Below are 15104 nucleotides of genomic sequence, written 5' to 3' on the forward strand. Positions count from 1 at the left end.
GTCTAGTAATTCAGACTACCTACTATCAAACTATGATAAGGCCTGAAATGCTACTGAAGTGTTTAAAGTGAAGAACGAAATAGTTTTATTAAAAGGTCCTCATTCCCCATTTTATTTTATCATTCACTGTCACAAAATTGCCACATTTTTAATGTCGACACTTTTGTTTTTGACACCATCACTTCTATAACCGATTATCATTCATAAACTTTCGATATCACTTTCCACTATCACAGCTACAAGTTTCACCAATATTACATCACGCCACTTCCATACCAATTTATTTTATTACCAATAATTGGAGGATGTTTAATTTTATTTAATTGTTTTTGTTTTTACTATTTAAATTAACTACGAATTATCACAACGACCGTAACAAAAACTAACTTCGATCACTTCTATTGCACTCGCTGTTATTATAAACACTGTCTTTGTAAAGATGTAAATTACTAGGCAATAGTGTTTTCGTTTAAGGAAATAAGTGCAAAATGCATACTGTTATTATTATGTCTGTGGTATTAACGTAACCATCACAATCACTTCAAATGCAATTTCAACAGTTTATCATCACTATGCTTGAAGAGCTCAAGTATCATAATCACCCTCACAATCATTAATTTTATAACTACGATTGTTTCATTTTTTCATTTTCATTTTGCAGCGTTTGGTGGGGCAATGAGAGCGCAAGTCAGTCCAAAGCCGGGGGAAGGGATAGGTAATGGCCGTAATAGTCTATGCGGACCACTTGAACACCATCGGAAAGGATAAGAAGGGTTGGGGTAGGGTATAGGGAATGGAGAAGACTTGACACAGTAATGCGATTAATGCTGCAAAATGTAAATGTGCTGAAAGCAATTTAATTTGAGTTTTGAAGTTAGATTTGACTTATTAAAATTCCAAATAGATCGGCCATTGTACAAGTAAGAAAGAATATGCTGATCGCTTTCTAGAAATTTTATAAACAACAAAATAATAACAATATGAGAGTGATGCTAAGGGCTGCTGATGGCACAATGCGACGCTTTAGGAGATTTTGATACTGATTGAAAATTACTATACAGAGCGCAGTTCAATCGATGGTGATAACTTTACAAACTTTATCTGTTTTTGCACTGATTGACGATGCTGATTTATATAAAAATATTTGATATTATTAGTTCATTTGTTTGTGTGATCTAAGTGTTAATAATGGAAAAAAATTACATACCCTTTATAATAATACTTCCCTGATCAGAAATATTATATTTTGAGCACCCTTTTCGAAGCTATTCTATCCAGGTATCCATGTACTGCTTTCAATCCTGAAATTATTCTTATTTTGCATGCTCATGCATTATATTAGTGATGATCATAATCATGCAACAGATAAGAAGGAGAGAAAAAGAGAATATAGGAACAGTGATTAGTAATGAGTTAATTATGTAGTTTTGTTAGAATTATAAACAATTAAACAGTAGTAATGAATAGCTTTTAAAATGACTTTGCAGCATAGCTGAGCCTTTCGGATCGTAAGACCGATGTATAAAAATAGTTTGTTTCGAAATTGTCCGCGTGGTCTTCTAGTGCCCCTATTAGATAAGAATCAGTCATAGACATACATACCGAATGCTCGCCATGACCCTATGACCAACATTTGTATATGTATAGCCTTAGCTGATGTGGCTTTTCTAATAGGTAGTTCTTTCACTCATTGATTGTCTTCAAAACCTTGTCAAGTATAGAAAATTGATTTTATTTCATTTATTACTACATTGAAGCTACATTGTTCTTATTATGTATTAGGTATTATTTTATGTTTTTATCACTATTGATATAATCAAGGCCAAAATTCCCAGTGAGTGAAGAATTTTATAGTACTAGAACACCATAGAAGATCGCTAAACATTACCTAATCATGGAACGGCTTTTTGCTCTATTATTATAGGCAGATGCTATTGATCTCCCTTTGCTCCTATCCGCAACCCGGTGCACGCGCCCTGTTGGTTTTCGAAAACCTCGTAGAAGATTACAAACCGTCAATGGCATTCCTAATTACTACCCCACATTGCACATTCAAGGGTCTGATTGTGCTCCTAACCTACCCTCAGTTGGTAATCTTCTCGCCAGTTTGAAATTATATTTTCCCGAAGTGAAAGTAATTTTGATGAGTGATAGCCTAGTGCATCCCAACTGCATAGTACAGTAGTTTAACCAGAATTTTTAGGTCAGAAGATAAAATCTAAATTTTGTAATAAAAAGGTTGCCATTGCTTTGAAATTCACCCAACATCTAATCAAAACTACTAACAACAGCGATCAATTATCAAAATTCATCGCTCCCTGGAAAATATAATCCCAAGCCCAGGGAATTTTATAACTACGATTGTTACACAGAAACTCACCGAAAACTCACTTTCAAGTCACTGCATAAAAAGTTGGATCATGCGTTAGCTTCGAAATTTATCCACCATTACCGATTAGTACAAAGGATGCTACAATTCATCTAACAAACTGGAACAACAAGCAGTGGTGCATAAGTAACTACAGAGCCCTGGCGGTCCTTCCATTCGAAGAGTACCTGATAATATGCAGAATCCGTTTCATGATAAATCATGATCCGTTAGAGGTGTGCCAAAGTATTGGGAAGGTGGTATGTTATACAAACGGATATTATTTTATGGTGCACCTTCACTTTGGCACCGTCAATCCCCATGATCCAGGCCAGGGAAATATACCTGAAGATACTTGATGTAAAGATAAGTTGAATAAGTTCCATACCTGAAAAGATCTTCACTGAATAGCTTAGGTAACGTTATGATAGCGGCGCAGCCGATTTTTTTTTTTTTTTTGGTTGAAGAGAGTATTCTGGAAAGTTAATGGTAATCTCTGGATTTTGACGCAAAAATCCTTTGTAGAGAACATATTCTACCATGAATTACTGTAATTGTAATTGTAATTGCTCAATCCACACCCTGGCAGACAATTATCCGCCCATCTAGACACGGGCTGGGTGAGGACCTACCAAGCCTCCCCCGTTAACATGTCCTATACCGTTTAGCACACCGGGATCTTCCACAAGCAGGCGCCGGAATTAAAGCGGTCCCACAAGCTTAAGATACATTAAATAGATATAGTCCCTCTGGCACTAAACCGAATAGCGGCCTTCATATCATCACTAGCACTGCCTATCCCGCACGCCAAACAAAATGCCGAAAGTAGCGTGCCGTGTAGAACATCCGATGTTCTACACAGCACATCACCTCCGACACCATGCTCAACGTACAGCAAAGACATCGCTAATAAAAAGCGGAATGCGTCATTCGATTCAGTGCCAGAGGGACTATAAATGTAACGAAGAGGAAATGAAAAGATAGTAGAGATGGTTTGGTTATTGGATTGCTGAAACGAGAAGAAGTAAAGTCATTTCGTTAAAACGTGGTTTTTATAGTTGAATAAATGTATCGATAGTTTCTCATCTGTTTCTTTTCCGTGTCGTAGTTGCGTCGATTCCATCTACCTCGAGTTCTATCGTCTCCGCTCGAGCAATGAGGACCGCGATGAAATGAAAATATAAAAATATGACCATTAGTGTTTATCTATTATTTAATGTGGTTCTCATTTGCTTTTAAATACCTAAGTAACATGTGAACTCTGCCTCTATCAGAAAATTCTAATGATCATTCATTTATTTAGTTAACATCTACACAGATAACACTGAATCAACAATTTCACGCCACAATACTCGGTTCGTGGCCGCATCTCTCCATCCTCGGTTCTGCCCCACGCTCGTCAAATCGATACGCACTTGATCCGCCCACCTAGCTCGCTGCGCTCCACGCCTTCTTATACCAACCGGATCCGAAGCGAACACCATCTTTGCAGGGTTGCTGTCCGGCATTCTTGCAACATGCCCTGCCCATCGTATCCTTCCAGCTTTGGCCACCTTCTGGATACTGGGTTCGCCGTAGAGTTGGGCGAGCTCGTGGTTCATCCTTCGTCGCCACACACCGTTCTCCTGCACACCGCCGAAGATCGTCCTAAGCACCCGACGTTCGAAGACTCCAAGTGCTTGCAGGTCCTCCTCGAGCATCGTCCACGTTTCATGCCCGTAGAGGACTACCGGCCTTATGAGCGTTTTGTACATGGTACATTTGGTGCGGGCGTGAATCTTTTTTGACCGCAGCTTCTTCTGGAGGCCATAGTAGGCCCGACTTCCACTGATGATGCGCCTCCGTATTTCACGGCTAACGTTATTGTCAGCCGTCAGCAAGGATCCAAGGTAGACGAACTCGTCGACCACCTCGAACGTATCCCCGTCTATCGTAACACTGCTACCTAGGCGAGCCCTGTCGCGCTCGACCCCACCAGCTAGCATGTACTTTGTCTTGGCCGCATTCACCACCAGTCCAACTTTTGCTGCCTCGCGTTTCAGGCGGGTGTACAGGTCTGCCACCTTTTCAAATGTTCGGCCGACGATGTCCATATCATCCGCGAAGCAAACAAATTGACTGGATCTCGTAAAAATCGTACCCCGGCTGTTAAGCCCGGCTCTCCGCATAACACCTTCTAGCGCAATATTGAACAACAGGCACGAAAGTCCATCACCTTGTCGTAGTCCCCGGTGGGATCCAAACGAACTGGAGTGTTCGCCTGAAACCTTCACACAATTTTGCACACCTTCCATCGTCGCTCTTATCAGTCTCGTGAGCTTCCCGGGAAAGCTGTTCTCGTCCATGATTTTCCATAGCTCTACGCGGTCGATACTGTCGTATGCCGCCTTGAAATCGATGAAAAGGTGATGCGTTGGGACCTGGTATTCACGACATTTTTGGAGGATTTGCCGTACAGTAAAGATCTGGTCCGTTGTCGATCGGCCGTCAACGAAGCCGGCTTGATAACTTCCCACGAACTCGTTTACTACGGGTGACAAACGACGGAAGATGATCTGGGATAATACTTTGTAGGCCGCATTTAGAATGGTGATCGCTCGAAAGTTCTCACAGTCTAACTTGTCGCCTTTCTTGTAGATGGGGCAGATTACCCCTTCCTTCCACTCCTCCGGTAGCTGTTCTGTTTCCCAGATTGTGCCTATCAGCCGGTGCAGACAAATGGCCAGCCTTTCCGGACCCATCTTTATGAGTTCAGCTCCGATACCATCCTTACCAGCAGCTTTATTGTTCTTGAGCTGGTGAATGGCATCCTTAACCTCCCTCAAAGTGGGGGCTGGTTGGTTTCCATCTTCCGCAGTACTGACGAAGGCATTTCCAAATTCTAATGAATTATATTTTATTCTCCTGCACTTTCCCTAACACAAAGTATTCCTATTTAGTAAGACATTTACAAGTGCAAAAGTGCAAATAAAAGTGTGGGATCTCATCGAATCATGTTGATGCCCTCAGAGCACTCATTCTTCGATTTGCGAAAAATGAGTCCGCTGAAAACACCGACCCGACTCGACGCAATCGCGCACCTCTACCAACGCCTCCGCACATGTAAAAACTTCTGCGATAAACCTGTGGTGTGAAAGAAATGCGCAATATTATTTTAATTTCAATCCTAACTGCATGACCCGTAGGCTCTATGCGTATGATTGTTCATTATTTTAGCTAAATATACCAGTTATTCCTGTACATCAGAAGAAAAGAAAAACGATTAAGAATATCTTGCAGCGTGAAGTTTAAGTGATCAAATATTAATCCTTTCTTCGATCCTAATTTCATTATACATTGGGTTATGCTATGATTCGCGTGTGATACGAACAATTAGATTTATCAATATAATGCATTAGCATCCAAACAAATACCCTAGAAAATTTTCTTATTGTCCGACAAACATTTCAAAACAATTACGAACTGCAAAAATTCAACGGTAACTTTATTCAACAAAGCTTTCATTCGATCACCCTTAAAATACACAGTCATCAGTAGACCATGCACTATAATATCCTCCTAATATAACGCAGAGCTAAAAATCCTCTCTTGCGTTACCCAATCTGAACAAGAAAACATTTTCAAATACTTCCCATAATTTGTGCACGGCAAAACAGATTCCACTTTCTACGTAATGTAACCTAGTATGAACAGCTGCCCAACTCTCCAGACCTGCGCCCTCCAAGATCCAAGGTGCTGCTGCCTTACGTTCAAAACTTCTTTCCTCAAAGTCTGTCTATCAATTCCGAACTCTATTGCATACTACAATACCAATCAGACCCTATTCCTGACAAGACACAGAGTCACAACCCCAATGTGATGGATTTACCCACAACCTTGTCATAACCCCTCTTACGTTTCGCTATCCTCGAAAGTCACCCATATTGATGCTTGGCAAAAAATATCAGTATTCAATCCACAAATCCCAAATTACACCACATTACGTTGGTCCGTTTGGCGTCGCCGGTGGATACCTGTTCTGACATTCGTTTCTTTTAAACTCCATTTCAACCATGTCCCTCCACTTTATCAATACGAATGTTGACGAATCACGATAATCTGAAGATCGTGACCAGAACGGAGGTTGGATAAATCACTAGGGACCAACTACCACCCACATATTCTACCATGAATTACTGCCTCAAAATATTTCCCCTGATAGTAATTCAAATTCCCTGAGAATTCCAGGTTTTCTAGGCTTTTTTAGGTAGTAGTCACCCTGATTATTGAAAGAATTCGCTGTCAATCTGCAACAATCTATACAAAATCTAGTCAGAGGCCTCATAAGAACTTTGTCATAGATCAAGGACTCACACTAGTCAAACTAGTAACAGGCTTCTCCAGGATTTCAGAAGATCTCCCAATAAATGCCATTTTTTTTGCTTAGCTTTTTGACAACCTCTACAGATCTACATTTTTCAGAATTTGCAAATTTTGGTCAATTATTCGTTCGATTCCCATTAGGATTCCATCAAAGATCTCATAAAAATTTGCCATGAATATGCATGGAAATCTAAAAAGTATCTCGCCAAGCACCTGGCAAGGACACCTCAAGTACCCTTCTAGAAATGTTTCAAAGATCCTAATCGTTTACTATCTCTCTATTACCTCACCAAAAATTAATCAAATTGCGAAGTACGAATAACAGACGGTGGTGCATCTCCTGGAAAAAATTCTAGTTTTACCTCATAGTACTTGAAATTTAAACAAACCGGTAGTCTTATGTTTGAAATGCATATTTTCCCGGGGTGTTCTCCAAATTCCCGGGTATTTCCCGTATTTTTCCAGGTCATTTGTAATTCCCGGGTTTTTCCCGGTTTTCCCGGATTTCCCGGATGGATGGACACCCTGAATATGTATTTTTTTCAGAATTCCTCCAAATATAGAAACAGGAATTCTTTCAAGGAAGCATTCAACAGAAGTTCAAGTTTAGATCTTTAAGAACAATACCAAAAATAAATCTTCAGAATCGAAAGGAAACATCGGCAGTGCCGTAGTGCATAGTGCATAATCTTTCACAGGGTTCTTAGAGTACGGTACATTATTATCACAAAAAATAATACGGTACATAAATTCACATGGTGAAGGTGAGTTTTAGGCGGATTTCTTATCTAAACTTCTTTACAGACGGGCAAAATATTCAAAAAATCTAAGTCTGGGAAAAATTCTCACAGAATTCCGAACAATACTTCCGGAGAATCAGTGAGAAGCAAACATGAATTAAAATGACTGAAATTATTTTTTTCGTAGTATGAACATATTCAGCACTGACTGACAATAGTTTGTTTTTGTTTTTGAAAATGTTTGATTTAGTGGAAATGATTTAGCACTATCCAATTTTTGATCACCTTACAAACAAACAGACAAACAGACGTAACAGCTAGAACATTTATCAATTTAAAACATAGTACACCCGATTCTATTTTTGCACGGGGGATGCGTACCGTGCAAAAAAAAGTTTTCAGTTCAAAATTTCAAAAACCGTGCAAAAAAAGTAACACCAGTTCTCGACGTTTCATGCAAAAGTAAGGTTTTGGTGGAAAAAAATATAAGGAAACTTTTTTTGCACGGCCGTGTAAAAAAAATCCGTGCAAAAACAGAATCGGGTGTAACGTGAACATTTACGCTCAATGCTAAAAATACTTCATTTGGCCAACCGTGAACTAGGTGGCGGTAGTGAGCAAACGTCAAACTCGAACAAAAGTGATGCAAGCGCCACGAGTGGCTCGACGGCCAACTACCAAATATTAGGATTGGGCGCTATTCTGCTGAGCGATGAACATAATTAAAGGGTTACGTCTGTTTGTCTGTGTTACAATATCATTCCTGAAATCCAACACCAAGAAGGGGAAGTATAGTAAACCCCTCAATTTAGAACAGTTGCAATCTTATTTTATTTTAATACTCCATGGGTATCACTGAAAAAAGGCTACTGAGTAAGCAGTGCTTGAAAATCATAGCGAATTCTGCGCTTGCTCTTGTATTTATTAATTAAACAATTTACATTTTTTCCATGTTACTGCTATTTAGAAATTAAACTTCTTAATGCAATCTACACGATGTTTCAAACAATTTTATCTGATTCTACTGAAAAATAAAAAAAAAGGTTTTTAATATTTTTTATCGAACTTTATCCAAAGGATTTGAAGAATTTTCTGCCATTTATTGGAAAATTCGAGGCAACAACAACTGAAAAATGTTTTTCTGAGGAAAACATTTAGTTTAGAAGCCTTTCAAACGGGAGTCGCTATAGAAAAAAATCTGCAAGGAATCGGCGAGAAATTTCTTCAGCAATTCCCTTTCAGCAGCAACTCAGGCTTAACCAAAGAAAAATATGGTAAGTACATTGTATTCAAGAGAAAAAAAAAGAACTTCAAAAAGAATGCTATGCTCAGTGAATTTTGCAGATACGTCTCATGAACAATAATTTTGTTATGAATTTCTTCAAAACATCCAACACTTATCTAGAAGAAGCGTAATGTACTATAAATTAGTGAATATTCAAGTCTCAACATGATGGTTTTGTAGATTTCGCTAATAATATAATGCGCTCTCGGGCTAGGCATTGGATATATATAGGAAGCGTTGTGTTTGGATGGGCATCTAATTCTTCCGAAAGAGGTGCACTTTGCGAAAAAAGGACCACGTGATTATTGAGCTGAAATCGAATTCAGGTTCATGAGTCCTCTCATGGCGTAGTGGTTAACGCGCCCCAACTAGAGATCGGGGAGTCGTGAGTTCGATTCTCACTGAGAAGACGTGTAACTTTTTCGCAAATCTTCACATCAATTTGTCCATCTAATCCAATTGCAAATTATATGTAATGTTTAGCTTTTCGGTAGTTGCAAACATTTGTTAAATATATCAACCCAAAATGATAAGCTACTTTCTGGAAGTTTCTTGATGATGATGTAAAAAATTCCATCATCGTCAGGAGCTTTCATATTTCTGATTTTTTTAAAATAATAGTTCTCACTTCTTCCAAATCAGTCTCCCAGGCATTTTCGAAAACGTTCTCTTGATTGAGAATATTTTCGAACTCCTGAGTAACTTCATTTTCAATTGGACTAGTAAGTCCTTAATTAAAATTGTGCGCACTTTCAAACTGCATAGCAAGTTTTTGAGCTTTTTCGCAATTGGTTAGTAATAATTTGTTTTTCTCTCTCAATGCCGGTATTGGCTTCTGAGGTTTTTTCCAAATTATAGATAATTTCCAAAAGGGCTTAGAGCCAGGGTCCAATTGAAAAATTTTACAGTAAACTTTACTCGATATTTCGTATCTCGATATCGAGTTAGAGAACCATAGTAAAAATTGATGGTCCCTTGAATCGCAGTTGCACTGGATTTGTGTTCTGTATCTCGATACCTTCCTAACTCGATGGTCACTTCAATATCGAGTTAGGGAGAGTTGGCTGTATTTTCAAAATTTTTGTTTCCTAATTGTGAAAATCTTTTTTTAATTTCTTTCTGCAGATCCTGCCATATCATTTTTATGGCAGGATCGCGAGCGCGTTGAAATTGCCTTCTCCTCACGTTTTCAAAGAATTTCCAATCATTCATCAAGCAGGGCTGGTAGCGGTCAGACAGCAAAATAATAGTGACTTTAGTGGCCAAAATGATCAAAATAGTGACCTAAAAATGACTTCAAATCTACAAATATTAGTCATACAAATGATTTGAAATGAAAATACGTTCTATCTGGGTGCTGCGGTCTGACTCAATTTGCTTGTCAAGCGGGAGCCTGATTGTCGGAGCCAAACATTCCAGATTGTGGTTATGTTACTTGTGAGAGAGTAATGTGATCTCTCGAGAAAGTATTGTAATCTCAGAGATAAAAAATATAATTTTATTTTTGTTATTTTCTTTATATTGCAACAAATTGTTTAATAGTCTAAATAATATTAAGACTTATTTTAACAACAGTGTACCTAATATTCACACAAGGATACTTGACACTCCATGCGCAACATTTTGTCGGTTGAGTATTTCTTCTCCTTTTGGCTTTTAGCCACCCAAATAATCTTTAAAATCAAAGCGTTCGAGATGCTGACGCCATCGGTGTTTTTGAAATTGATTAATCAGAATCGTCGTTTTCGATGTTATTCGGTTTGATGCTAGGAATTGAGTTGATACATCTGATTAGCCCACCTTATTGATTGAGAAGGTATGCTACGGCCGGAATAATAAAACCATCGACATGATCCTTTCAATTGCTCCTCCGGCAACTTTTGAACGAACTCAGCGTTGTAATCCAAAGGCACCGTCACATAAAAATGGAATATATCCACGGACTTCTAGCAGACCCACTATTAGCCGATTTCACAATGAGAAAGTCATTCGAGCTAGGACGCATTCAAGCTCTCCAGAGAGAGATCAGAGAGCGAAATTTGATAAACAGAGAACTCTAAGTGACAAAGTCAAAGAGATTTGCTTGAAAATAAGAAGGGATTCAATTCGCAGCACCCAGCGTTCTATGTGTATATTATTCATTCTACATATTGGATGAATTTAGAGTATAGATAGCTGCAGTAATTTGATATATTCCTTAACAGGTATCTGCCTAGGATAGGAGTGGTTGTTATAAATGGTCAAGCAAGCATATGGCGAATTGGAGATTTCATCTACTTTCTGCACAAGACAAACATCCGCTTGATAAGTACCCTTTATCAAGCGGATGTTTGTCTTGTGCAAAAATTATAGATGAAGATTTTATGATTCATACTTTAGTCGAAAAAAAGCCAAAAGACATCACATGCATGGACTCCGGAAAACAAACTCGTGGTAGAATTTTTAGAATAATTCCAGTTCATGAGGAACTTACTGCAAACAATCATTGAAGAATTTGAAGTAGAGATACAAACTAAACGAATTACTTGAAGCATTTCTTAACAATTCTGTGGTACATATCGGAGGACAATGTAAGGGTGTAGACAAAATTGTGGCGAAAATCGTAAATGAACATTCTGAGAAAAAATCCTAAAAATTAAAAAAAATGTGGTAGAATAGGGTCCTAAAGCCCTGTTCCAATTTTAGTGCCAAACGCCTAAGTTTCGGTCAAAAACATATGTTTACTCAATTTTCTAATGTTTTCCGATGGTTTAAGCCCAAGAAACATTTTTAAATTTTTTTTTAAATTTTGTCACACCCCTTGGTTTCAACTCAAATTTTGGGTGTATTTTGTTTTCCGTGTCCCTTCCGAAATGTCAGAAAAGAACAACCCCGGTGTTAAAAAGTTGAACCCCTGTTGTATTTTTGTCGACTAAGCGTACGTCAAACATGATGTCAAGTGTCAAGGTTCATTTATGGATCCAATTTTTAAATTTAAGTTTTAATATGATTTATCCGATATTTGAGCGGGAAAAAATGCTAAAGTAGTTGCAGTAACATGCTCTTTCGTAATATTAAATGAAAACAAGATTTTATTAAACATTTTAGGACCCTATTTCAGTAAAATTAAGCTTTTACCTTCAAATAAATCACTCCAGAATACCATTAGTTATTAATGACGAACTCGAGATTCAAACAAAGTATTCCATCATATCACTCAATGGCCAATCGTAACCTCACGTTTTATCTGATATACGACCCTGAAAATGACTAATTTTGCATACTTAGATTATGAAGCAAACAGTAAACGATTAAAACCACATATTTGTTGCTGAAATTCATGAACAGGTGGATTTGACGAGGGAATAGTGATTGATGAATAATTATGGTCAAACATTCATTATAAAAAAGTGTATGGAAGTTGTATGGAAATAGTTGAACAACGTCGTGTAAAAAACGGTGTCAAGGGTTAATCAATGGAAAAATGTATAGATTATTCGTTGGAATTTCTAATGTAATTTCTGAAATGATTTCTAGCAAAATTAGTACTTGCTCTGATAAAGTTTCTGATAAACTCTGACCTGTTTTCTTTATTTCTTATTTCTTATGTTGGTAAGCTCCATCGAAGTTAATACGCCAATCGCGTATTATCCTCGATTTTACTATAGTAAAATCAATTTTAATAATTTCAATCCGATTTCTTGTGGCGAATTTCCATAAGGGGTTCCTATGTTTATCGATAGTCCATTTGCCTGAGTGTAGCGCATGTGCGAGGAGCATTCCTGGAGAAATTCCTGAAGGAATCTCCGGAGAAATCATTGGAATTCCTTAAGCATTCCTCGGGATCTGAGAAAAATATCATTAGGAATTTTTGAAATAGTGACGTTATAGTCTCTAAAGGTTTGTCTGAGCCTCTAGAATTCCGCTCCAGGATAGGACTAATTGCAAGCAGATTCAGGCAAAAAAGTGACTTAAAAGAAAATTTTGATTAGAATAGAGATTTTACAGACCTTATATCAAAAGTATTAACTTTTTTAAGACTTCTGAGAAAAGGAAGCATTGTGAAAATCAGCAGCTCCATAAGAATTTGTTTGAAATAGTAGTGTAGTAGTGTCATTACTAATACCCTAATACTGTCTAGTCGAAATGGTTTTGAATAATTTGTCATTCAAGTGCTATTCTGATTAGGGTAGGTGTACCAATTATGGATACAATGGTACTCTATTTTGCCATAGGTGATAATTTTATTATATTCAAATTTTAAATCATTCTGTGTGTTTGAGTATTTTGATATCAAATATATCTTGATTTTGAAATATTCAAAATGTAGTTTTCTAGTAAACATATATGGCCAAATAGGGAACAACTATAGCCATAACTGGTACACTTTCCCTACTCCTATCTTTCACGTAAGATTAGTCGTAAATGTCAATTGTCGTCAAGTCTTAACAAAATTAGGCTGTTTAGTAGTAGTTCTAGTTAATTTCATTTTTTGTTGCTAAAAGTATTTATTGGTCATTACGTTCATATATCCTTAAAGAAAAAAGTCACTTTCCTTGTCTGTTCTACAATTTTTCGAAAATAGCAAGTGTACCCTAATGATCGATCTCAGCGTCTTACTTTCCATAGTCATTTTTATAGTGAATATTGGAGAGTAGAGTTAACTTAAGCTTCTATTACAGTCTCCTACAAGATTCACTTTTCGGTGGCAAATGCAATGCTTCACAACGCCTACTTTCTACTTGTAAATTTTGCGAAAATGAAGCTGGAATTAGATTATTTATACAGTTGTTACAAAAGAGGTATTTCTTTTTATGGTAATGTAAAAACCATATTAAAATAAAATTGTCGCCACTTATTTCTACTAGTAATTTTCGTCGTAGCTAGCTAATAGTAAGAGTGACTATGGATCATTCTGGTTAGCAAAAGGCAAACTGAACGTCATCAATAGTATTAATGTCCACTTCGAATAGATTAATTATTTGAAATGGGCATCAATTCTATCAATGACGCAGAATGTCCGTTGGATCACATCCGAGATATTATTGCGTCTATGCCATATGAATTATGACGCGGTTTTAAACAAAAAAAATGCCAAAATGTGATACCACCACTACAGGTTACGCCTTTGGTTTCCATCATATGGGCTAATGGATTATGCCCTCCCATCGCGGCAAGTTCGCATAACCAAGGGGAGGGGAGAACTACTTTCTTAATCTTATCAAACCTATATTGTTAGGATTATAATACCTAATACCTACCTCCAATATCTTACAATGCGTCCGAAGCGACCTCAGCGCGATAAAGTTCAACATGAAGCTGACGAAGCGCTTGGTCATGACCACGTCCCACTCCAGGACCTTCTTCAGCGCTGGGGGAATGTTCCGACCGCTCTCCATCCTCGTTTTATTATCCACCTGAAATTGGAGATATTTTGAGACTATGACTCACCTGGACGATTATTGCTCTCAACGAAAGACAACAACTTACACTGTCCATTGGCTCAGCCGTGCTTGGCTTCATCTTGGGATCTGCAATCGGGATCTAATCGTAAGCGATGTGCGTCGATGCTGGGCCTGAAAAATCCAATAAGATGGTCTTATCACCTCACTTCAGGAAAGAATGTTCCGAATATAGAAATTTTTATTTACCTTCGCTTCTGCTTCTGCGTTTGCTTTCCAATGAGATTCCAAAAGTCGGTGAGTTGACGTCTGTTATCATCTGGGGGACGTGTCAAACTTCGGTTCGGCTTCATGACGAATGCCCTTCAGTAACTTCATAAATGGCATGGGACAAGACTTGTGCGCAACTTTTTGAGCTTTGATATGGTCTTATGAAGTATTGAACTGAAATTTCGGTTTTGTGCATTGAACGCCAATAAAAATGAGCAATTTGATCGATTACATTGATTTCTTTTATTATTAAACACTCATTTTTACTAGAAAATATGCATTGAATTCAAACATAAAAACATTTTCTTTGGTATGCTTTAGTGAGAACCATTTGTGAACCCCTCGATTCGTAGAAAGCTTTACCAAATCATTCTGAGCTTTCCGATGAAAGCCGAAGAGAAACGTCATCCTCTATCAGCTGTTCGACGTGAGCGTGTCGATTTCCCGCAACCAAAACGTGTGCGTTTTGTTATTTATTTTCACGCGTATCGATCATCTTAGCGGCTTTTTCCGCACCGAGATCGTAGTAGACTGTGACTGATTGTGCCCAACCAGGACGCCCACGCGGTTTGTGAGTTGAATCCTTTCTTGGATCGTGAGCTCATCGGAAGTTTCGTTGAATCGGTAAGTGGCTGATGCAGCTAGCGGGTTCTGGTTCGAAGATCCATACGTTCGCTAAATGCTGGATTGTTATGTCG

The 15104-nt window shown here is 38.0% G+C and overlaps 2 protein-coding genes across 4 annotated transcripts in view; one reads left to right on the top strand and one right to left on the bottom strand.

Moving 5' to 3' along the window:
• LOC5570951 (phospholipid phosphatase 6) overlaps positions 1 to 14503 on the bottom strand; it is a 20247-nt gene extending 5744 nt beyond the window's left edge. Inside the window, exons 1-3 of one of the 2 annotated variants that reach the window (XM_001653368.2) lie at positions 14386 to 14503; positions 14225 to 14310; positions 13996 to 14151 (exon numbers count right to left, since the gene is read on the bottom strand). In XM_001653368.2, the coding sequence (XP_001653418.1) occupies positions 13996 to 14151; positions 14225 to 14257 (189 nt within the window). In that variant the 5' untranslated portion in view covers positions 14258 to 14310; positions 14386 to 14503. Of the gene's footprint in view, positions 1 to 13995; positions 14152 to 14224; positions 14333 to 14385 lie in introns of both variants that reach the window. The other variant, XM_021839758.1, reaches the window with a different exon arrangement.
• Positions 14504 to 14828: 325 nt separating this feature from the next.
• The window catches only part of LOC5570952 (ubiquitin-related modifier 1 homolog), a 36864-nt gene continuing 36588 nt past the window's right edge, over positions 14829 to 15104 (top strand). The window contains exon 1 of one of the 2 annotated variants that reach the window (XM_001653369.2): positions 14829 to 15030. The gene's annotated coding sequence lies outside the window, so the exon portion shown is untranslated. The remainder of the gene's footprint in view (positions 15031 to 15104) is intronic. The other variant, XM_021839762.1, reaches the window with a different exon arrangement.

The sequence above is a fragment of the Aedes aegypti genome, chromosome 2 (assembly GCF_002204515.2).
Source record: "Aedes aegypti strain LVP_AGWG chromosome 2, AaegL5.0 Primary Assembly, whole genome shotgun sequence".
NCBI lineage: Eukaryota > Metazoa > Arthropoda > Insecta > Diptera > Culicidae > Aedes > Aedes aegypti.